Consider the following 24,336-nt stretch of genomic DNA (forward strand, 5'->3'; position numbering starts at 1 on the left):
GGCGTACTCAATGTTAAGTATGGCCGTCCTTCCCGCGTATAATTTAGAATTTTTGGCGTCGTTTGCGTAAGTCGTTCGCGAATAGGAATTTGCGTAGAATGACGTCACCGTCATAAGCATTGGCTGGTTCCGGTTTAATTTCGAGCATGCGCACTGGGATACCCCCAGGGACGGCGCATGCGCATTTAAAAAAAAAACGATACGATGCGCCTGGCGCAGATCTATGTGGATCTGGCCCACTGTGTTCAGTGTTTCGCCAATCACGGATGTCCTTTTGTCCGAGCATGAAAAGGCGTCTGTGATTGGCGGAACACTGACCACAGTGTCTGCTGGCACGGGCGAGGATGAGAGAACATTCATGACAGGCGTTTCTCAGCAGACAGTGTTCCGCCTATCATGGAAGGGACAAGAGGAGACTGCGAGTTTTAAACAATGGATGCCCACAGCCTCTAAATATTTACAGGTACACTGACTCGAGTATAAGCCGAGGGGGGCATTTTCAGCCCAAAAAAAAGGGCTGAAAATCTTGGCTTGTACTTGAGTATATACAGTACTCATAATTGATAATAATCGTCATAATACAAAATTTGTGTTCTATGTACAATCCCAACTCCTAATTCTACTACAGTTGTGTCAATGATAGTCATTCTTCTTGTTATTAATAATATTACAGATTTCCTTTTCTTTCTCTGTAATCAAAGTTTCCTATTCCTTATCTTTTGGGTGTGTAGCCTTCAGCGCTGGTTTTTCCGCCACACGTCACTACTGTGTACTGTAAATTGCTTAACTGTGTAATTAGAAAAGGTTGTAAAATTGTGCAAAGAGTTGAGTACAAATAGTACCTGTGTAAAGGCACAGTGCAGAGCGACCAATTCATCAGTGACCATTGCACAGGTACTGTACTATATTACTCTATATGATAGAAGGCAAAGGTGTAATTCATTGATGTTAGAACCAACTTTACCAAATATGTAGCTGGGATTTGTAACTTTCTTCAAAATTTGATTTTTATCTTTGAACTAAATAAAAAAAAATTAAATTGTATGTAAGGGGTATTAGCTACCCTGCGATTGTCAGTTATGCTACGGAGCCACCCAAAATTGAACTTTTAAGCTTTAGATTAATGCTAAGAATTAGAATTTAAAAAAGAAATACAATTAGCCACACAATAGCATGTGATTTCACATAAATGGAACATTGTGCGATGTGATTTTTTTTGTGTACATGTTATCGTAAGTAAAAAATTTGTTTTTTAAGTCATTCGTGTAGATTTAGGCCCCTTTCACACATGCAGACTGTTCATTTCATCAGTTCAGTACGTCTTTTCAAAGGAAAAACTGATGAAGTTTTCATCAGTTTTTCATACGTTTTTTCATCAGGTTTAGATCAGCTACTCATCAGTTTTTCATCAGTTTCTCGTCAGTTTATATCCATCCACTACCAATGCAAAAACGGATCAAAAATTGACCATTTGTCAGTTTACGTCCATTTTTTTTATCCGACCTGTTTTTTTAACGGAAAAAAAATAAAGCTTTGATTTGTTTAAAAAAATGGATGATGACGGATGTGGATATAAACTGATGTAAATGAGTGATCATCTGTTTTTCCATAGAGATGCATTGATGTCCAATTTTCATCTTTCAACGGACGGATGAAAAACGTACAAATGGACCGCATTTGGGGCTTAACTGTTTTGTATCCTCAGGCCGCGTACACACGATCGGTTAAACTGATGAGAACGGTCTGATGGACCGTTTTCATCAGTCCAAACCGATCGTGTGTGGGCCCCATCGATTATTTATCCATAGGTTAAAAAAAAGCAATCTTGTTTTAAATTTAACCGATGGTTACCTAACCGATAGAAAAAACAAACGATCGTTTGTAGGCACGTCCATCGGTAAAAATCCACGCATGCTCAGAATCAAGTCTACGCATGCTTGGAAGCATTGAACTTCGTTTTTTTCTGCACGTCGTGTTTTACATCACTGCGTTCTGACACGATCGTGTTTTTAACCGATGGTGTGTAGGCACGACTGATCATCAGTCAGCTTCATCTGTTAACTGATGAAAACGGTCCATCAGACCGTTTTCATCGGATGGACTGATTGTGTGTACAGGGCTTCAGACTATGGACTTTGCAAATATTTTTACAAAACAACCATAATAGTTTATGTATATTTTAAGTGCAATCAGTATGGTTCACGCCCCATGCTAACTTTGACTCATCATAGATGTGTTGAGCTTTTGCAGATAGACCACTGATTTAACACAGTGAGCAAAGGTAATTTTCTATAGAATAGTGGCAGGGAACAGGCCTTTCTACTAAAGCTGTGGCTGTTTTCTAAAAAGAAAACAAACTGTAATAATTGCACTTTTTTTTCCTTCAAATGTGTTTAGTTGGTCTTTCAATATGAAATATTAATTTGAAATATTTCAAATATACATGACCAAAAAATAAATCAGTTTTTTTAACCACTTGCTTACTGGGCACATATACCCCTTTCCTGCCCAGGCGAAATTTCAGCTTTCGGCACTGTCACGCTTTAAATGAAAAAGTGCGACATGGTTCCCAAACAAAATTGATGTCCTTTTTCCCCCACAAATAGCACTTTCTTTTGGTGGTATTTGATCACCGCTGTGTTTTTTATTTTTTGCGCTATAAACAAAAAAAGAGCGAATTAAAAAAAAAAAACACTATATTTTTTACTTTTGCTATAATAAATATCCCATTTTTTTAAAAAAAATACGTTTTTTTTTTCTCAGTTTAGGCCGATATGTATTCTTCTACATATTTTTTATTAAAAAAAACAAAAAACGCGATAAGCGTATAGTGATTGGTTTGCGCAAAAGTTATAGTGGCTACAAAATAGGGGATAGAATTCTGATATTTTTTTTTTTACTAGTAATGGCGGTAATCTGCGATTTTTGTCGGAACTGTGATATTGCGGCGGACACATCGGACACTTTTGACACGTTTTTGGGACCATTCACATTTACACAGCGAACAGTGCTATAAATATGCACTGATTACTGTATAAATGTGACTGGCAGGGAAGGGGTTAACGCTAGGGGGCGAGGAAGGGGTTAAATGTGTACCCCGGGAGGGATACTTACTGTGGGAGGAGGGGACTGACTCGGGGAGGTGACCGATCAGTGTCCCTATGTACAAGGGACACATCATCGGTCTCCTCTCCCTGACAGGACGTGGATCTGTGTGTTTACACACACAGATCCACATCCCTGCTTTGTCACTGCCCATCGCGGGCAGCTGGCGGACATTGCGGCCGTCAGGCACGGGCATCGGAATCTCAGTGACGCGCCGGGTATGCGCCCCCACTGGCCGGAGGACCAGAGGTCGTAAAAAGACGGTCACCCGGCATTGTAGAGCCAACCTCGTGGCCGTCTTTTTACAATGGTCGGGGTCTGAAGAAGTTAATACTGAACATTATAAATAAATAACGTACTATATAAAAAGAATACATACAGTATTATCAATGTGTAGTAACATGTTAAAAACAAGCCTTGGTTTGTATGTATAGTGAATTTGACTTAAATCATGTAACGCAGTGATCCATATGAATGACAAAGAACTATGACCACTCATCTGATGAAAAACAAGACGCTGACCCACCAACACTGATCACAACAAATGACATGTCCATATTTACTTGTAGCCATATTTGCATGGAACATGCACAATAATATTTACTCAGTACATCTAGGTGTTCATTTCTGTTATTTTTTTTTCTTTTTCTAGTGAGACTGTAAAATGTCTTCTACCCAGTTCGGTAACAATTTGGAGAATACAAATTTTGCACAATCCAATCCTGGTGCCCCCCCACCTGCCCAGTGGAATGTTTCTCCAGGACAAAATATATCTCCTAACCCTCAAATGTGGAATGCTCCCACTCTTCAGCAATGGTACAATCCAACAATCATACCACCAATGACCCAGTCAACTGCATTCCATCAAGTATTTCTGCAGGGCAAACCAAAAACTCAGGGGGTAAGTGTGGGAAATAAAAATATTTGTATGTGTTTTGCAAGAACAAGCTCCTGAAGGATTGGGTGAAAATGTTTGCCTGAACTGAAAGTGGGTGAATGTGTTTTCCTGAATTGGGTGAATGTGTTTGCCTGAACCGAGTGTCCAAGAAGATTCATAGGTCAGCATATATTTGTGAATAATCCAACAGCCATATTAATTTACAGTACACCTTCCTTCAAGACAACTTCTTTCCAATTGAATTTGTATTGACTTTGTATGCTTGGAGAAGTAAAGGCTACCAGACATTACTCTCTGATAGGAGAGTCAATATAATTATGCAGCAAAGGAATTATATTACTTAAAGTGGAGCTCCACTCAAAAGGGGAATCTCCCTTTGTTTGCACCCCCCCCTCCACTGCCACTGTTAGCACTTTTGGGAGGGAGTGGGTACCTGGACTTGACAGGTACCCATACACCCACTTCCGGTTAAGATCGCTGATCTACAACTTTTCTGGCCCCTCCTCCTCACCCCTGCTGCCTTCTGGGACACACACAGGTCCCAGAAGATGGCGAGACCATTCAGAAAGCGCAGCGCAACAGGAAACAGTGAAGTCGCAAGGCTTCACTTCCTGTTTCCCGTACTGCAGATACCAGAGCCTACACCCAAAACTGATTGAAGAATTGGCTTGAGGTGTCGACATCACGGCATCCCGGGACAGGTAAGTGTCCTTATAATAAAAGTCAGTGGCTACAGTGTTGCTTTTGACTTATATTTTTTCTGAAGGAGCCTGGAGCTCCTCTTCAATCAGTATCAGTCTGACTTAATGTACCACAATTCAGAAAGTCATTATCAGTGCATTGTCAAGTAGCAGAGGGTGGATATAATTATTATTATACAGGATTTATATAGCGCCAACAGTTTGCGCAGCGCTTTACATCAAGGAAGACAGTACAGTCACAATACAAATCAATACAGGAGGGATCAGAGGGCCCTGCTCGTTAGAGCTTACAATCTAGAAGGGAGGGCCAAGTGGAACAAAGGGTAGTTAGCTGTGGGGGATGATCAGATGGACTCAAATGAAAATACAGTTGTTAGGTGTGGGAGCAGGTGATGAGAGAGCTATAGAGTAGTAGTCTTGAGAAGAACGAAGAGAACGATTAGGTTGGTATTTAGAGACTAGGTCATTGATGTAGCTGGGGGCAGAGTTGTGGATGGCTTTGTAGGTAATTGTTATTAGTTTGAATTTAATTTGTTGGGTGAGCGGTTATGTAAGGTGGATGAGTCTGGCAGCAGCATTCATGATGGACTGAAGAGGGGTTAGAGTATGCAGAGGTAAGCCAATGAGGAGTGAGTTGCAGTAATTGAGGCGAGAGATGACCACAGAGTGAATTAAGAGTTTTGTGGTGTCATTGGTCAGAAAGGGTCGTATTTTGGAGATGTTGCAAAGGTTGAGGCGGCAAGATTTGGACAGTGATTGAACGTGAAGCTTAAACGACAGTTCAGAGTCCAGGACTACTCCTAGGACCTTGGCATGTGGGGATGGCATGGGCTTATAGTTGTGCCATCAATATATATATATATATATATATATATATATATATATATATATACACATACAGGTGGTTCTCAAAAAATTAGCATATTGTGATAAAGTTCATTATTTTCTGTAATGTACTGATAAACATTAGACTTTCATATATTTTAGATTCATTACACACAACTGAAGTAGTTCAAGCCGTTTTATTGTTTTAATATTGATGATTTTGGCATACAGCTCATGAAAACCCCAAATTCCTATTTAAAAAAAATAGCATATTTCATCCGACTAATAAAAGAAAAGTGTTTTTAATAAGAAAAAAGTCAACCTTCAAATAATTATGTTCAGTTATGCACTCAATACTTGGTCGGGAATCCTTTTGCAGAAATGACTGCTTCAATGCGGCGTGGCATGGAGGCAATCAGCCTGTGGCACTGCTGAGGTGTTATGGAGGCCCAGGATGCTTCGGTAGTGGCCTTAAGCTCATCCAGAGTGCTGGGTCTAGCGTCTCTCAACTTTCTCTTCCCAATATCCCACAGATTCTCTATGGGGTTCAGGTCAGGAGAGTTGGCAGGCCAATTGAGCACAGTAATACCATGGTCAGTAAACCATTTACCAGTGGTTTTGGCACTGTGAGCAGGTGCCAGGTCGTGCTGAAAAATGAAATCTTCATCTCCATAAGCTTTTCAGCAGATGGAAGCATGAAGTGCTCCAAAATCTCCTGATAGCTAGCTGCATTCACCCTGCCCTTGATAAAACACAGTGGACCAACACCAGCAGCTGACATGGCACCCCAGACCATCACTGACTGTGGGTACTTGACACTGGACTTCAGGCATTTTGGCATTTTCCTCTCCCCAGTCTTCCTCCAGACTCTGGCACCTTGATTACCGAATGACATGCAAAATTTGCTTTCATCCGAAAAAAGTACTTTGGACCACTGAGCAACAGTCCAGTGTTGCTTCTCTGTAGCCCAGGTCAGGCGCTTCTGCCGCTGTTTCTGGTTCAAAAGTGGCTTGACCTGGGGAATGCGGCACCTGTAGCCCATTTCCTGCACACGCATGTACACGGTGGCTCTGGATGTTTCTACTCAGTCCACTGCTTCCGCAGGTCCCCCAAGGTCTGGAATCGGTCCTTCTCCACAATCTTCCTCAGGGTCCGGTTACCTCTTCTCGTTGTGCAGCGTTTTCTGCCACACTTTTTCCTTCCCACAGACTTCCCACTGAGGTGCCTTGATACAGCACTCTGGGAACAGCCTATTCGTTCAGAATTTTTTTTCTGTGTCTTACCCTCTTGCTTGAGGATGTCAATGATGGCCTTCTGGACAGCAGTCAGGTCGGCAGTCTTACCCATAATTGCGGTTTGGAGTAATGAACCAGGCTGGGAGTTTTTAAAAGCCTCAGGAATCTTTTGCAGGTGTTTAGAGTTAATTAATTGATTCAGATGATTAGGTTAAAAGCTCGTTTAGAGAACCTTTTCATGATATGCTAATTTTTTTAGATAGGAATTTGGGGTTTTCATGAGCTTTATGCCAAAATCATCAATATTAAAACAATAAAAAGGCTTGAACTACTTCAGTTGTGTGTAATGAATCTAAAATATATGAAAGTCTAATGTTTATCAGTACATTACAGAAAATAATGAACTTTATCACAATATGCTATTTTTTTGAGAACCACCTGTGTATATATATATATATATATATATATATATATATATATATATATATATATATACACACACTGTATATATATATATATATATATATATATATACACACTGTATATATATATATATATATATATATATATATATATATATACACACTACATTTTGTTATAAAATGTTGCCATAATAAGAAAGTTTAGTACCTCCTAAATACCAGCTAGACTATGCTAGATCCTATAAAACCCTAAACCAGAGTTACAGCCAGGGCTCAAGTCCTGCGGGAACGTGTGGGAACGGAGTCCCTGCACTTTTTTCACAGCAGGAACGCAGTTCCCTTTGCAGGACTAGAGCAGCCTTGAGCAGCCGAGCCGCTCGAGCCAATCCTTCACTAAGCGGTGATGCCCAGCTCGAGTCACTGTCAGGGGCAGGCGAACCTTAGTAATCCTATGTTACTGGCCGCTTCCTGTATATGGATTCATCGGGTAGTGTGCGGGTATTCCGTCACTTCCTCGATGTCTCAATGTCTCCTGGGAGCTTTTGTCAATGTTCCCAGGAGAAATTGCGGAGGTCTGCCGCGAGTTATCGCGGGATTTAGAAAGAACTTAAAGTTATTTTTAAATCCCGCGATAACTCACGGCAGACCTCCGCAATGTCTCCTGGGAACAATGACAAAAGCTCCCAGGAGACATTGCGGCATCGAGGAAGTGACGGAATACCCGCACACTACCCAATGAATCCATATACAGGAAGCGGCCAGTAACATAAAGGATTACTAAGGGATTTTTTTCAGGGGGAACTTGGGGGAACTCAGTTCCACCACCTCTGGCTCAGACCCTTTGGTGCCTGCTCACCACAATCACTTGTAAACAGAGAAGTCTTGTTTCTGTGTTTACAAGTGACGGCTCTGCACTCTGTGTGTAACCCCCCTGAACTCTGCACTCTGTATGTAATGCAATCCTAGTACTTAATTCCCATTTAAGACCCTTCTACTGTTTGTGAAATCTGAACGAGTCGTGGTTGAGTTCCTGCACCTATTTTCTGAGAAAAAAAGCTCTGACTAAGGTACAGTGGATCGAAAAAAAAAACATGCTGTTTAGTAATTATGCATATGAGCGTATCATTTTTTTTTTCTGTGTGGGAGTGGATCTTGGGTGGGAGTTCCCACACTTTTTTCCCCAGGACTTGACCCCTGGTTCCAAGGTTTGATTCCGTAGTAAACAATCTGCTAAAGATCAACTATTTACATTACAGGGTTTAAGCAAATCTGTCTGTAGACTGTTGTGTAGATTTTGATGTAAGTCTTTGCCCTCATTTTCTAAAACTAACAGTTAAGTAAGAAGGTCCGCATACAGTATGATCACCTGATCTCTGTTGGACATGGGGCTAGATAGGTCTTATGGGTTCCCAAGTAGTAGGGGTGAGTTGCAACTGCATTCTCTGTACAGTGTCCCATGCTACTGGATGAAGATACATTATTCATTGTCACCATTTTTTAAAATGTAAAAAAAAACTAGGTGTAGTCAGCATGGAAAATAACTGTCTTGTTGTCCTGATTTTAGAATATCCTGATTGTTGTTGGCATCTTACACCTTGGGATGGGTCTTGGTCTAATTTTCACAGCAACCTATACTGCGGTGTACAGTGGAATCCCGTTTTGGGGACCTGTTTTTGTAAGTAAAAAAAATACTTTGTTTTCATGAAAATGAAATGATGAATTTATGTTCCTAACTTAGAAGGTGCCTATATGTAAAATGTAGTTTAAAACAATACAATTACTTGTCTATTTGGTTATTTATTTAAGTGGCATGGCTTTGGGAATTGTTAGTGGTTGCTGATTATGCTTTTAGTTTTGTTAATTTTTTTTTTTGGAATGATAATATTTAGCAATTGTGATAAACAGTGTATGCTTAAAGTGGGGGTCCACCCTAATTTGAAAGTCAGCGTTAAACACACGGGCTCAGTGTATGTATTGAAAGTTCGCTGTCCAAAAAAATTAAAATCAATTCCATACCTTTTTTATCTCTTCTAAACCAGGCACTTCCTGGTTTGGCTCCCGCGAGAATAGGCGTGCCGCTTTGGCTGAAATGTCTCCTGGTAGCACAGCGTGACGCTGCCCAGGAGACGGTTCTCTAGCCCACTCTCGCGTGATTTTACACGTCACATGACACTTGCAGCCGGTCATGTTACGAGGGCGGATACAATTCCGCCATTTTAACTGATGGAAAACAGGTGAAAACGCCATTACACATTACAGTTGTGATGGCAACTGTGTAGTGTTGACGGCGCCGCTCGCTGTCAACACTGCACATGCGCAGGATAGAGCGGTGAATGCTGGGACATCAGCATTCACCGCATCCCAGAAGGATTTGCTTGTGGGCTTCAGAGTGCCCACAAGCAAGATGGAAGCGTCCAGCAATTATTTTTATAAATTCTCTTTTGCGGCAGAATGACATTGCGGGGGGCTAGGAAATAAGGACACGTGAGTACCCTATTAACTATGTGAGAAAAAGCAGATGCATATAAAAAGAAAAAAAAAGTATTCCCGCGGAACCCCCGCTTTAATCAATACGTTTTCTTATTTTTTTTTGTCTTAAAATTAATGGTTAAATACTAGAATGTGATTAAGATTTAAGTCATAGATATGTTTCTTGTTTGTTTTGACAATATATCATTCAGGAGTATTAGTATTAACTACTACTAAACCGCCTGCCCGCAATGTACTGCGAACGGCTGGCTGGCCTGCCCGTGCATGCACAGTGACATACTGGTTTGCTGCTGCCTGTTTCCAGATTTAGGGAGGGGGCGTGCCCACCTCCCCCCACCGACAGTCTGTCATCAGGTCCCAGTCAATGATTCATGGTGGAGACCTGCTGATTAGCTGTCTCCAATCACAGCCTGAAGCCCTGTGTTGACAATTAACACAGGGCTCTGTACAATGGGAACACTTTCTCTTTTTCTTCTGCCTGCAAAGAGATTTTTTGTAAAAAGCAGCATACATTACACAAAATAACACTTGTTAGTCACACACCTAACCCTTTGGTTACCGGAAATGTTAACCCCTTCCCAGCCAGTATCATTAGTACAGTGACAGTGTATAGTATTATCACTGAATTGGTTTTACTGTTGATGTCAGTGTCAGTTAGTGTCAGATTGTCTGCTGCACTATAACAGTCTCACTCTAAATCACAAATCAATGCCATTAGTAGCATAAAATAATAATAATATTTCCAGTATATATACTGTATATACGCGAGTATAAGCCGACCTGAATATAAGCCGAGGCACCTAATTTTACCACAAAAAAATGGGAAAACTTAGTAACTCGAGTATAAGCCTAGGGTGTCCATCTGCATGCCTCACCGTGTCCATGACTAGACTTACGTTTAACATGGGAGTATATAGAAGGGGTGCCGCTTTGAAAAATCGGTGCTCCCCAGCTGTAGGTCCTCCAGACAGAAAACTTTGCACACTTATAGAGAAGAATTGGGGCTACATGTGTGCCATTTCTCGGATCCAGGGGACCTACAGCCGGCCAGTACCGGGTCCCCAAAATTACCAGATAAATTACCATATAACATGGGAGTCTATGGAAGGGGTGCCCAACTTTGAAAAATCAGTGCTCCCCGGCGGTAGGTCCTCCGGACAACAAACTTTGCACACTTGTAGAGGAAGAGTGGGGATACATGTGTGTGTGACAAGTTTGGGGTCCAGGGGAACTACAGCCGGGAGATCAGGCACAAAATGTTGACTCAAATATATAAGCCAAGGGGGGCATTTTCAGCACCAAAAAATGTGCTGAAAAACTCGGCTTCTACTCGAGTATATACGGTATATCCTAGTTTGTGTAAAAGTTATAGGGGCAGATCCACGTAGATCGGCGCTTCTCTCCGCCGTGCGTAGCGTATCTAAGATACACTACACCGCAACTTATTTATTTCTTTCGAATCCTCAAAGAATTTGCGCCGTAAGTTACGGCGGCGTAGTGTATCTTTGGCGGCGTAAGGGCGCGGAATTCAAATGGATGTGATGGGGGCGTGTTTTATGTAAATACGTCGTGACCCGACGTAAACAACGTTTTTTTTTTAACGACGCATGCGCCGTCCGTGGGGGTATCCCAGTGCGCATGCTCGAAATTAAACCGGAACAAGCCAATGCTTACTACGGTGAAGTCATTCTACGCAAATCCCTTTTCGCGAACGACTTGCGCAAACGACATAAAAAAATTCAAAATTTGACGCGGGAAAGACGGCCATACTTAACATTGAGTACGCCGCATAATAGCAGCTTTAACTATACGCCGGAAAAAGCCAAACGCAAATGACGTAAAAAAATTCGCCGGCCAGACGTACGTTCGTGAATTTGCATACTGAAAGCGGAATTCGACGGAAACGCCACCTAGCGGCCGGCGGAAAAAAATGCACCTAAGATCCGACGGTGTACTAAGACGTACGCCTGTCGGATCGATCCCAGATGCCGTCGTATCTTGTTTTTTAGATACAAAACAAAGATATGACGCGGGAACTTTACGGCCCGGATTCACATACATCGGCGCATATTTATGCGCAGAGAGGCAAGCACCGAATTCACAAAGCACTTGCCTCCCAAACTGCGCTGGGTTCCCTCAGCGTAAGCCGTCGTAGGTGGAAGTGGGCGTGAGCCATGCTAATGAGGCGTGACCCCATGCAAATGATGGGCCGAGTGCCATACAAGTACTTAAAATGAACGGCGCATGCGCCATCCCATGGACGTATCCCAGTGCGCATGCTCAGAATCAAGTCGGAACTACTCCCTCATATACGACGGATCACTGCCTACGACGTGAACGTAACCTACGCCCAGCCCTATTCACGTACTACGTAAACAACGTAAAATACAACGGCTGTGTTCCCTGGTCCATACTTTAGCATGAGTTGCGCCTCATATATGGGGAATAACTTTGCGTCAGACGTACGACTTAAGCAAACTGCGTATATTATGCGCCGGGCGCAAGTACGTTCGTGAATCGACGTATCTCCCTCATTTCCATATTTGAATAGGAAATCAATGGGAGCGCCACCTACGTCCAGCGTAAATATGGTCCCACGATACGCCGGCGTAGGAAAGTTACGTCGCTCGGATGAAGCCTATTTTAAGGCGTATCTTGGTTTTAGAGTCTGGCGCATAGATACGATGGCGCATATTTACACTTACGCTGCGTATCTCGAGATACGTCGGCGTGAGTGCTTTGTGAATCCGGGCCTACCTCTCTAACTATGCAGCCCTTGGAATGTTTTCTCAACAGCTGAATCCCTGCCCACTCACAATTTAATTTCAGTCCAAGAAGCAAAGAAAAAAAAAGGGAGTCTGACTATGATCCTCTTTGATCTTCTTTGATTTTATTACTAAAAAATCTGCAGCATACACTATCAAGACTTTGCAGCTCATGCTCTTGTTATTAGTGTAGGCTGACAACTTTTTAATAATAAAGTCAATGAGGATCATAACCAGAGTGAATAACTGAGCTGCTATTGTAAAAATGCACACACACAGTAAATTCATGACTTGGTATACTTGTTCAATAAGTTAATTATGAACTCATCAAGTGAGATCTGCAATCTTATACGACAAAGCCTAAAACCACTGCACTGCCATTTTTCCAGTTAAAGTGCATTTTGCTTTTATTTTTCAGAACTTCATTGCAGGGTCTTTGTCACTGGCAGCTGTGTCCAAGCCTTCCATGTGTCTGGTAAGTGAGCCAATATAATAGCTCCTTATACACAACTGAATTCTGATTGCTTCTATGGTAAAGAATATGCTAAAAAGTCAGCACATTAAAATTGACATCTATGATGGCTGGACTATGGGGTTGTCGAATCACCTGCTGGTCCCTTAGATCTCCTTAAACTCAATTTAATTAACGTGTTCTTTTATCTGAAATCAGTGGCGGCTGGTGCTAAATATTTTGGGGGGGTCAAACCAACGCCAACCCCACCTCTGGGGGACGGACAGCAAGCATCCCCCACCCATCCCCCCGACATTAGAAGGACGAGAAGGCGGTGAGACGGACCTTACCTTAGGAGGCAGGGGAAAAGAGCCGGGCCATTGCTTCTCCTCCCGGCTGAACAGGAAGCTTCCTAATTGGCCGGGAGGAGAATTGGGAAGACAATAGCGAATAGTAATTCGCTATTGTCATAAAACTGGGTGGGCTCAGGGCGCAGTGCTCTGCGCGCCAAGCCCACCTTTTTTTGGAAGCCAATTAGAGCCTTTATGTGCTTAAAAAAACCTACATGTAGATTAGATTATTGTAAAACAGTGCGTAAACTGTTGGCGCTATATAAAAAATGTATAATAAAAATAATTAGGGGTGGATTAAGGGGAACAGCGCCCCTGCACCCTGTATGGACGGGCTGCCACTGTCTGAAATCCTGAAAGGGGTTCTAACCCATCAATGCTCTATTCAAAGTTAAAAAAAAAAAGGTTTTGGCTTTAGATTACATTTAAGCTTTCATCTTGTATTTCTTGGTTTTCGATAACAAATTCAACAAGGAGAGTAATGCCCTGTACACATGATCGGTCAATCCGATAAGAATGGTCTAACCAATGAATGGTTAACCGATGAAGCTGACTGGTGGTCAGTCGTGCCTATACACCATCGGTTAAAAAAACGATCGTGTCAGAACGCGGTCACGTAAACCACGTACGACGGCACTATAAAGGGGAAGTTCAAATCCAATGGCGCCACCCTTGGGACTGCTTTAGCTGATTTTGTGTTAGTAAAAGACGATTTGCGCTTTTCTGTCTGTTACAGCGTGATGAATGTGCTATCTCCATAAGGAACGCTAGTTTTACCAGAACGAGCGCTCCCGTCTCATAATTTAGTCTGAGCATGCGTGGATTTTTAACCGATGGAAATGCCTACAAACGATCGTTTTTTTTCTATCGGTTAGGTATCCATCGGTTAATTTTAAAACAAGTTTCACATTTTTTAACCGATGGATAAATGACCAAAGGGGCCTACACACGATCGGTTTGGTCTGATGAAAATGGTCCATCAGACCGTTCTCATCGGATTGACCGATCGTGTGTACGTGGCATAAGGCACCCTTGATAAGGTAATTGCACCACTGGAGTGACCCAGACATGAATTGAATTGCTCGTGTGTGGGAAACATTCTTCACCTTCTAGCTTCCATATCACAGTAATACATACACAGATGGGACAATATTGAGTGGGAGCCATTAACTTTCTTTGTAAATACTAAGAGCAGACTCAAACAAACATAAAGTGGATCGGGTCCTTGGTTGGGTTGAAACTTTGCCCTTCAAGAAGCTTCCCTAATGCTGACCTTGTAGAAGTCACCATGCTGCCCCCAAGAATATAAAAAAAGAAAAGGAGTGTTTTCTATAACCAAATTTTTACCAAATTTAGAAGAGCATATACAATGGTTACCCTTTAGATGCCACCATCCTTATACTGGAGGAACACGCTTTTTCAGGAAAACCAAACTTAACTGGGTACCATTTTTCTTCTGAGGTTTTGTTGATCAAAGGGAGTCAGCTGAGTTCTGGAGGTTCCTGGTCTTTGCCCAAAATGAATTTGGAATCATTGAACAATGATCATCTAATGTCTATATTGTTACAACAACTTTTAAACATGCATAAAAGCTGTGTTCTAAAGCCTAGTGAGGGTATAAAATAGGATGGATGAATACAGGGACACACAAAATAAAATGTTTAGCATCATGCCTCACTGTACAAAATAATTTTATGACTGATGCAAAGCTCCTATGATTCTGGCAGCAACAGCACTTCCTGTTTCAGAGTAACTACGCAAAGTCATTGCCATGCAAATAGTAGCAATGTTGTTAGTTTGAGCTTGATTACCATGAGCCCTCAGTTGGTCATTGGGTAGCCTACTCAATCTGTAGAAGGCATTCACAGTCCTTAAAGGAAGGGTTACTTGAAGGACCGTGTGCAGTAGGGTTACAACCCTGCTGCGTATAACAAAGCTCCACTGCCTGTCTACAATTCCCCTGCCTTAATATTCAACCCAGGGAAGAGGAAGACCCCCTACCATGACATAATTTGAGCAGCTGTAGAAAATGGAGTCCCTACTGTCTGAAGACTGAGACAAGGAGGCTAATTAAATAAAGGATTTGGAAATGTTTACACAATAAATTGCGCTTTTATATTCATTTCAATTATTCAATCACTTGCAGAAAAAGTAAACAAGATTTTCTTGTCATGTGATTGGATAATCAAAGTGGATCTTCTCATTTTATTGTGTGAACATCATCAACTCCTTTGGTAAATTAGCCTCATCAATCCTTATGCCTTGTACACACGATCAAAATTTCCGATGAAAAAAGTCAGACAGAATTTTTTCATCGGATATTCCAACCGTGTGTGTGCCCCATTGGAGTTTTTTCTTTCGGAAATTCCGACGGACTTAGAAAGAGAACATATTCTCTTTTTTTCAGACGGAAAAAAATTCTATTGGAAATTCCGTTTGTCTGTATGGAACTCCGACGGTGAGAAAAGTACGCATGCTTGGAAGCATTAAACTTAATTTTTCTAGGCTCGTCGTAGTTTTGTACTGTACGTCACTGCGTTCTTGACGGTCAGAATTTGGTGTGACAGTGTGTATGCAAGACAGCTTGAACGGAATTCCGTCTGAAAAATCAGTCGGAGTTTATCCCAATGGAAATTCTGATCGTGTGTCCGGAAAGGTGCAGTGCTCAAGTGTCAGGTTATGATGAACCTGATGTTGCTTCTTCTAGAGTGCAGATTATCAAAATGTAGCACGTACAAGCTAGAAAAAAAAAATTATTATATTTCTCTTTAAACGCTGCCTATGACATGAGCAAGCACTTCCAGTGCCCTTATAGCAAGCAGCTTGCTATTGGGGGCACTGGTCAAGAGGGAGGAGCCAGGTGCGCCGGCGGGGGATCTGAGAAGAAGAGGATTGTTGCTGCTCGGTGTAGAACCATTGCACAGAGAAGGTAAGTTTGTTACATTTTTATAATTGTTTTTAATAATAAACATAACATCACTCTAAGGTGAGTTTTTAAGCAAAGTGTCTTTATTTTCTTACAGATAAAAGGCTCCCTGGGCTTGTGCATTCTAATATCTATTTTCTCTCTTGTTGGACTGATACTGAACATTGTGGATTACTTTGTTTTATATTACTGCTATGGTTCTTATAATGAATGCAATGATTTAGTTGTAAGTATCTTTTTATCTATCTATCTGCTAGTGAAAATATATCATGAAAAACCTGGCAAGGGTTCTATTCTTCCAGGTTTACCAAGCATTAACATTTTAAAGTTACATATTATTTAAAAGGACGCATTGAGGATTATTAGAAAGACTGCCCAGACCAGGCACCTGGCCCCATAAACTACCCTAAACTGAGTCATTCCCCCCCTTATAAGGAACTTGCTTAACTGAAAAAAATCCCTACATTTTAAGTAACACCACTTGCCTGTTATGAGGTTTGCCCCACGTGCTGGATCCTGGAAAAAAGGACGGGATGCCTGTCCTCTTCCTGGCTCTGAACACTTGGTGCTGCAATGGTTACCATCTTCAGATTTGAAGGCAGACCAGATGATCTGATGGGGACATGCTCCCTACTTCTCCTCCCTTGAGAAACCCTTTTCATTAATTACAATGCTTGTAAAACAATCTGTGAATAGAGGAGAGAATTATGTGACTGATCAGACTCAAATGGCCTTTTTCCCACAACTCTGGCCAGTGGTTGAGGTGTTCTGTGGGTAGAGGGGGGCTTATTGAAATCTGGAAGCTCCCTTTAATGATAAAGGGGTCCCCAGATAGTGATTTTCCCCTACATTACTGAGTAAGGGGCACATAATACCCCTACTCAATAACAAAAAAGTCACCTAGAAGTAAATCATGATGCCCTCTGCTACCCGACTTTCCAGAAAAAAAGAGCCAAACGACAGCTCCTTGATCTTTCATCAGCTATATAATGGAAAGGGGATGAATAGAGGTGACATCATTGCCATAATACGGACAGTGGCTGTATGCAGTATCCTTGTCCCTTTCCTTAAATGTTAGGGATTCCTGGTGACATCAGCTCTTCCTAGGGATGCTGCGAGAGTGAGCACCCGCTTCTTCCTTATAAATCAGTAAAAGCAGGAAGCTATTATATATATATATATATATATATATATATATATATATATATATATATATATATATATATATATATATATATATACAGTAGAATTACTGCTTCTAGATACAGTATGTTGTTTGACTCCCACCGAACAGGGGACTGAATGGACAAAAGCCGGCTTGTCACTACTGTTAACAACTGTAGCATCAGAAGTTCAGAGACAGGAAGAGGACAGACATCCCTGCAGTGAAGATTTCTCCAGGATCCAGCTGTCAACACTATGTTGAATATACAAAGATAGCAATAAACCTGTACTTACGGATAACAAGCAGCTTGCTTCTAGATATGTTGTTTGACTCCCACCGAACAGGGGACTAAATGGACAAAAGCCGGCTTGTCACTACTGCTTCTAGATATGTTGTTTGACTCCCACCGAACAGGGGACTGAATGGACAAAAGCTGGCTTGTCACTACTGTTAACAATTGTAGCATCAGAAGTTCAGAGACAGGAAGAGGACAGACATCCCTGCAGTGAAGATTTCTCCAGGATCCAGCTGTCAACACTATGTTGAATATACAAAAAAGCAATAAACCTGTGCTTACGGATAACAAGAAGCTTGCACAATATGCTGGCAATAAAAGGTTATATACACAAAAGGTGCAGGGCTAAAAATTGTGTTTTACAGGAGAATCCAAATTATAAAGTTCATAATGATAAGAGTCCAGACAATGTGATTCTGAATGGTGAACAAGAAGTACACACACACTGCCTCTTACCGTAAACTATGGACCACCCTATAAATTGGACACAGGCGATCTTTACAAATCAGATAACTCTAGGTCACTCTGATATCCAACGCCCAAAAAATCCTTCCACCTCAGTCTCCATATGACAGAGACTCTGCCAAATATATAATGTCAACAAATGAGAGACATCTCATGGTGCAGTATGTTAAAAAAAAAGGTGGGGGGGGTTATTAAAACAGTTTCCAAAATACACACTCGCCATACAGGAAAAACTTTTTGAATAAAAACAGAGATGAGTCCAGCCAATTATATATCTGGCGGAGTCTCTGTCATTTGTAGTCTATCTTATGTGGAAGGAGTGTTTTGGTGTTCGATATGGGAGTGACCTGATTTGTAAAGCGTGCCAGTGATCCACAGTTTACGGTAAGAGGCAGTGTGGGCACACCCGTTGGTGGAGGATTCCTCACAAGATTTCTTGTTCACATTATCTGGACTAGTATAAATTATGAACTTGATACTTTGTATTCTTCTAAAACACTTGTTTTAGCACTCCCCCTTTTTTGTGTTACTATGTTAAATATACCTCATTTAGGCTACCTTCACACATATGCAAATTGGATGCAGGTTTTCCCTGACAGGAGAGAGTGGCCAGCTTCTCAATGAAGCCAGCTCCGGGGCAACTGTGGTCCTCATTTGAAAAGGGTCCTGTGCATCTACTGGTCCGATTCAGGCAAAAATTTGGACCTGATTCACACCTGAATCCGTGAACAGGGACGCAGCATTTTTGAATGGAGTCTAAAGGTAGTTACTAAAGCTGTATTTTTTTTTTTTGTTAATTAAACTTCAGTTGTAAATGTCTTATGTGCTTCAACAAAGAGATGTCCTTGTCATAATTCCCAACTTTGTCCCTGATCATTGGGGAGTTTTGAATATTACAGATATTCCTGCTAAAATGTCTATAAAGAGATTGGAGAAACTGTCAGATGTTGTAACTCCACAGCATCTAAATATCAGGTTTGGGTATACGCACCCTTTAATGTTTTTTTTTTCCCTGTACAGATTGGAGGTCATGTTCTTCGTGGATTATTTATTTTTACATATCTGCTGCAGTTCTCCGTTTCTGTTCGTCTTTCTGTGTTTGGCTGTCGGGCTGTCTCAAATCCAACACCACCCACCCAGGTAAGTGGCAGAGAATTCATAACTTTTTAGGTTTGCAGAGCTTTAACACTAAGTCATAGGGGCCTGTTGCACCATGCATGCATTTTAAATGGCATCTCAACTCACAACAATAACACATCTGTTACAGTTCAGAGCAGCGCACAAAATGCTTTGCAATGTGCTGCAAAAATATGCAACAGGGCTTTTTTGTGCGTTGAGATGTGTTACATCCCAACCATTTTTAATAGGATGCATAATACAGGGGGCATATAGTGCCTTAATTCACTAAAATTGCATCTTCTGTGGCCCAGAAATGGACTCCTAAAGTTCTCAGTTCACTCCTTTTTCACTGATCACTAATGTTAGAAGACACTACAATTTTTACTATCCGCCTTTCTTTTCTGCATTTATTATTTATAGTAGGTGAGGTTGAAAAAAGAGACAAGTCATTCATTTTAAGAATATTACTGAAATAATTTGTTAGGGGGTGTCACATCTACCCCAACGCAGGTGTTTAGACACTATAGCTGGTTGTCGTGCGCTTCACCTATAGCAGCCTGCTTTCCCTTAAGACAAGCAGGCCTACTGGTACTTGGTTGCCCCCAGGACTTTATACACAATGCTATAGTGCCTGGTAGGGTTGCCAACTCATCCCTTTAAAACAGAACACATATTAATTACACAGGTTCTGTGGCTGATTAAGGAGGTAATTAAACTCACTTGGTGCCTTATTTGCATTAAATTAGCCTCAGAACCTGTGTAATTAATATGTGTTCTGTTTTAAAGGGATGAGTTGGCAACCCTAGTGCCTGGGCAGACATGAACTGAGCAAAGAAAATAGGTACTTACAGTTTAGCAAATAGGGTGGTTCAAAGACAGTTCAGGTAAAGGCAGGCTGAGTTCAGGGGATAATCCAGTATCCCACCCAGGTAAAAAGGCAGGCTAAATTCAGGGGATAATCCAGTCCAATCTGGGTCATACACAGGGGATTGAAACAGCAAGCAAGGCAGACTAACAGCGGCTTGGTCTAGAACAATACAGGTAAGTCTATCTCTATCACAAGTGAGGGATAGAGTGTTTGGTTTGCTTTGCTGATATAAATCAGGTGACTGACCAGACCAATCAGTCAACAGGCGAACACAGACTGGGGGAAAAGCAACAGCCAACACCCGGGTGCTGGAATGAGGAACAGGGGCACTAAGTGATCATGACAGGGGGTTGGTAGCAAAACTTTCTGTCCTGGGTGTCAAATATAGGTACGCTACATAACTTATTCTTTTATTTAAAACTCTATTCAGTGTATTGATTAAATGTACCATGAGCTCTAGGTGGAATTCTTTTGAGCAGGGGTTCCTCAAACACCGAAAAACTATTTCAAGTTTAAAGGGTTGATAAATGCGGTTTTAGGAAGATCTGGCTAAGAACTGAAGGTCATTTTTATCTCTGTTTGTTGTATATCTATACATCTAATATGTTATTTTTTCCCAGGTATTTGTGCTACAGAGCTGTCCTGCAGCTCCGCAACCATCAGCAGTTCCTGGATCCTATCCCGTCTACCCTTCACAACAACCACCCCCTTACATGATGCAAAGCGGAATGGGTGGTGGACCAACAGCGTAACAGAATCGTCTAACTCAAAGAGACTTGCCTTTGCTTTACTCCTTTGTTGCACAACCTCTTCTCCCTCATATAAGCTTTAAAATTAATTTATTTGGTGGCCATTTGTAAAGATTCCTCCTATCTTTACCACATGGATACTGTCACTATATCAACATGTATAGTGTCTCAAAGAGAATCACTTTAATAACTCTCAAACCTGTGCAGGCTTTGTGAGAATTAAGAGCACTTTATGCAGTACTACAGAAGAAAAATAAAGGAAATGAGTTACCATGGACATACTGTACAGAACATATTAAGAAAATACTGAGGAAACTAGGATAATTCAAATAATGAAAAAAAAAATTGGAGTGATGACTTTCTTCTAACAACAGATGTAGAAAATGTGAATAAACCTCCTATAGCCAGAGAAGAATTGCTTTTGTCCACGATACATTTATTTTTGAAAATGTACATTTAATATAAGCAATTACTTGTTTTTGTTTTAATTTATTATGCCTTGTTATAAATGGCTATTTGGGTGTCAGCGGCTTGTTTCAGTGCAGAAGCATAAAACTTTTAATATCCCCTAAATATTAAAAGTTTTATACTTCTGCAATTAGAGGCGCCTTGTTTGTTTTTCTGTTTCCATTCGAGATTTCTTGTCTCCCTGAGTGCTGCCTTTCCAACACAGACTTTATTTGTCAGGATTCAAATGCTTGGAGCGCCCTGAATATACAAACATTTTTCGGCGGCTTGTTAGCAGACACCTACTTTATCCACTAGCCGACCAGCCGCCGCAGTTATACGGTGGCAGGTCAGCTCGGCTGCGCGAAATCACGTAGGTATACGTCATTTCGCATTCCAGCCAATAGGGGCGCATGCGCGCCCCCTGGTGCCGACGCGCGTGCCCTGAGGGCACGATCACAGCCGGGCACCCGTGATTGCTCAATACAGAGCAGGAACCGGGAGCTGTGTGTGTAAACACACAGCTCCCGGTCCTGTCAGGGGGGAGTAATGACTGTTCGTTTGTTCATACAATGTATGAACAGCAATCTGTAATTTCCCCTAGTCAGTCCCACCCCCCCTTCAGTTAGAACACACCCAGGGAACATACTTAACCCCTTCCTCGCCCCCTAGTGTTAACCACTTCCCTGCCAGTGACATTTTTACAGTAATCAATGCATTTTTATAGAATTGATCTCTATAAAAATGCCAATGGTCCCAAAAATGTGTCAAAAGTGTCCGAAGTGTCCGCCATAATGTCGCAGTACTGATAAAAATCGCTGATCGCCACCATTACTAGTAAAAAAAAAAATATTAATAAAAATGCCATAAAACTATCCCCTATTTTGTGGACGCTATAACTTTTGCGCAAACAAATCAAACGCTTGTTGCAATTTTTTTTATGAAAAATATGTAGAAGAATAGTACGTATCGGCCTAAACTAAGGAAAAGTTTTTTTTATATATTTTTGGGGGACATTTATTATAGCAAAAAGTAAAAAATATTTATTTTTTCAAAATTGTCGCTCTATTTTTGTTTATAGCGCAAAAAATCAAAACCACAGGGGTGATCAAATACCACCAAAAGAAAGCTCTATTTGTGGGGAAAAAAGGACACCAATTTTGTTTGGGAGCCACGTCGCACGACAATTGTCAGTTAAAGCGACGCAGTGCCAGTGCAAAAAGTGGCCCGGTCATTTGACCAGCAAAATGGTCCGGGGCTGAAGTGGTTATGTTATGGGCATTTGTGTTAAACCTTATCAATGTCTTGTTACTTTGAAGTTTTGGCTGATGGTTGTTGTAGATGTTGCATAATTTATGACATAGTTTCCCCTGCAAGTGTGTCACTTCCCCTTGTGAAGCTGACCTCGTGAGGTGGGAAGCAGACATTGAGGACCTGTCTTACTATGTAGGATGTTCTTCAGGCCACAACCCCCCCTCACCCATGGGACCTGTTTTTAAGGCAACCACTGTACTACTACAGTTAAGCACCGCAGCCATTGTAGCCAATGCTCCTGATGACTTTGCATTCAGATGATGAAACGTATAGGGAGGGACTTCTGCTGATAGCACTTCCACTTCATTGGAACGCTGGAGAGCACAGCTCTTGGTTTTAAAATACATGTAAGTGCACTACAATTTTTTATGTGGGTTTAATAAACTTTTTACACCATGAGAGGCTTTTCCTGCTTTACATTTTCCACCACAATTGAGGATCTTAAAAGGACAATAGAGTATTGATCATACTGGAGGATAATGGTACATCTGTTGCAAAGCATAGTTTGACTTTGTTTATGCAAGAAGTCAACATCATCTGGTGAGTGTAGTGTGTGGATTAAGGGCACGGAGGAGTGGAAGACATACAGTGCCTTGAAAAAGTATTCACACCCCTTGAAATTTTTCACATTTTGTCATGTTACAACCAAAATGTAAATTTATTTTATTGGGATATTATGTGTGAGACCAACACAAAGTGGCTCATAATTGTGAAGTGGAAGGAAAATGATAAATGGTTTTCAAAATGTTTTGCAAATAAATATCTGAAAGTGTGGCGTGCATTTGTATTCAGCCCCCGGAGTCAATACTTTGTAGAATAACCTTTCGCTGCAATTATAGCTTTGGGGATGTCTCTACCAGCTTTGCACATCTAGAGAGGGATATGTTTGCCCATTATGCATTGCAAAATAGCTCAAGCTCTATCAGATTGGATAGAGAGCATCTGTGAACAGCAATTTTTTAGTTTTGCCACAGATTCTCAATTGTATTTAGGTCTGGACTTTGGGCAATTCTAACACATGAGAAGAGAAACACAGGCGCCTCTGAACTGTAAACATTTTAATGAGATACAGGTGCATTATCCATTTACATGGAGGTTAAGGAAGTAAGGCACAATTCCATCCACACTGGCATGGCGTTCACTACAGAGCGGCGTTCTGAACAGCTGTATTTTCTGCCTATGGGGGAGAAATCCTAGCCAGCAGGATCTCTGGGACCACAGTGATGAAACCGAGGCTTGGATCAGGCCAATGGTGAGGGCTGGAATGCAGCGCCGGGTGTGATGATGTCACTGGTGGGTTGCAATGGCGTTTTGGAGCATGCGCACTGGTAGATGGAACTCGGGGCAAGCTCCTTTGTCAAGCTAGTGATGGCAAGGCTGATAACAGCCTTACATATGCCTTGGAACACTGCCATCTAGTGGAAAGAATGTGACATACTTTCCAACATGAAATACCCAGATCTAAAATAATATAGCTATCAACAGACTGTTAACCACCTATGGTTCAACAGAACTAACATGACATATCAACTTCAGTTCTTGAGGTAATTTCATATAAGAATAGGCAATAAAAAACATAATGTCGTTAATGGAGCCATTCCAGATTATTATGATGTCATCTATGTACCTGCCATAATAAATGAGATGTTTAGAGTATGGATTGTTTTGCCAAATATATTGATGCTTCCAGAGACCCATGGATAGATTGGCGTATGAGGGAGCAAAATTGGCTCCCATGGCAGTGCC

The 24,336-nt window shown here is 41.4% G+C and overlaps 1 protein-coding gene across 1 annotated transcript; it reads left to right on the forward strand.

Moving 5' to 3' along the window:
- Window positions 1–829: 829 nt before the first annotated feature.
- On the forward strand, window positions 830–21,452 carry LOC120909288 (membrane-spanning 4-domains subfamily A member 8-like). Its single transcript, XM_040321032.1, has 7 exons — window positions 830–894; window positions 3,758–4,006; window positions 8,751–8,861; window positions 12,860–12,916; window positions 16,266–16,394; window positions 19,114–19,233; window positions 20,701–21,452. The coding sequence occupies exons 2-7, from the start codon at window positions 3,770–3,772 to the stop codon at window positions 20,830–20,832; spliced, it is 786 nt and encodes a 261-aa protein (XP_040176966.1). The 5' UTR covers window positions 830–894; window positions 3,758–3,769; the 3' UTR covers window positions 20,833–21,452.
- The last annotated feature ends 2,884 nt before the right edge of the window (window positions 21,453–24,336 follow it).

The sequence above is a fragment of the Rana temporaria genome, chromosome 8 (genome assembly GCF_905171775.1).
Source record: "Rana temporaria chromosome 8, aRanTem1.1, whole genome shotgun sequence".
Taxonomy (NCBI): Eukaryota; Metazoa; Chordata; class Amphibia; order Anura; family Ranidae; genus Rana; species Rana temporaria.

Excerpts from the sequence above, each read along its gene's own strand:
- LOC120909288 (XM_040321032.1), top strand. The coding sequence starts at position 3,770 with ATGTCTTCTACCCAGTTCGGTAACAATTTGGAGAATACAAATTTTGCA. Across the intron at positions 4,007-8,750 it reads GCAAACCAAAAACTCAGGGG|AATATCCTGATTGTTGTTGG; the intron begins GTAAGTGTGGGA and ends TCCTGATTTTAG. Across the intron at positions 19,234-20,700 it reads ATCCAACACCACCCACCCAG|GTATTTGTGCTACAGAGCTG; the intron begins GTAAGTGGCAGA and ends ATTTTTTCCCAG.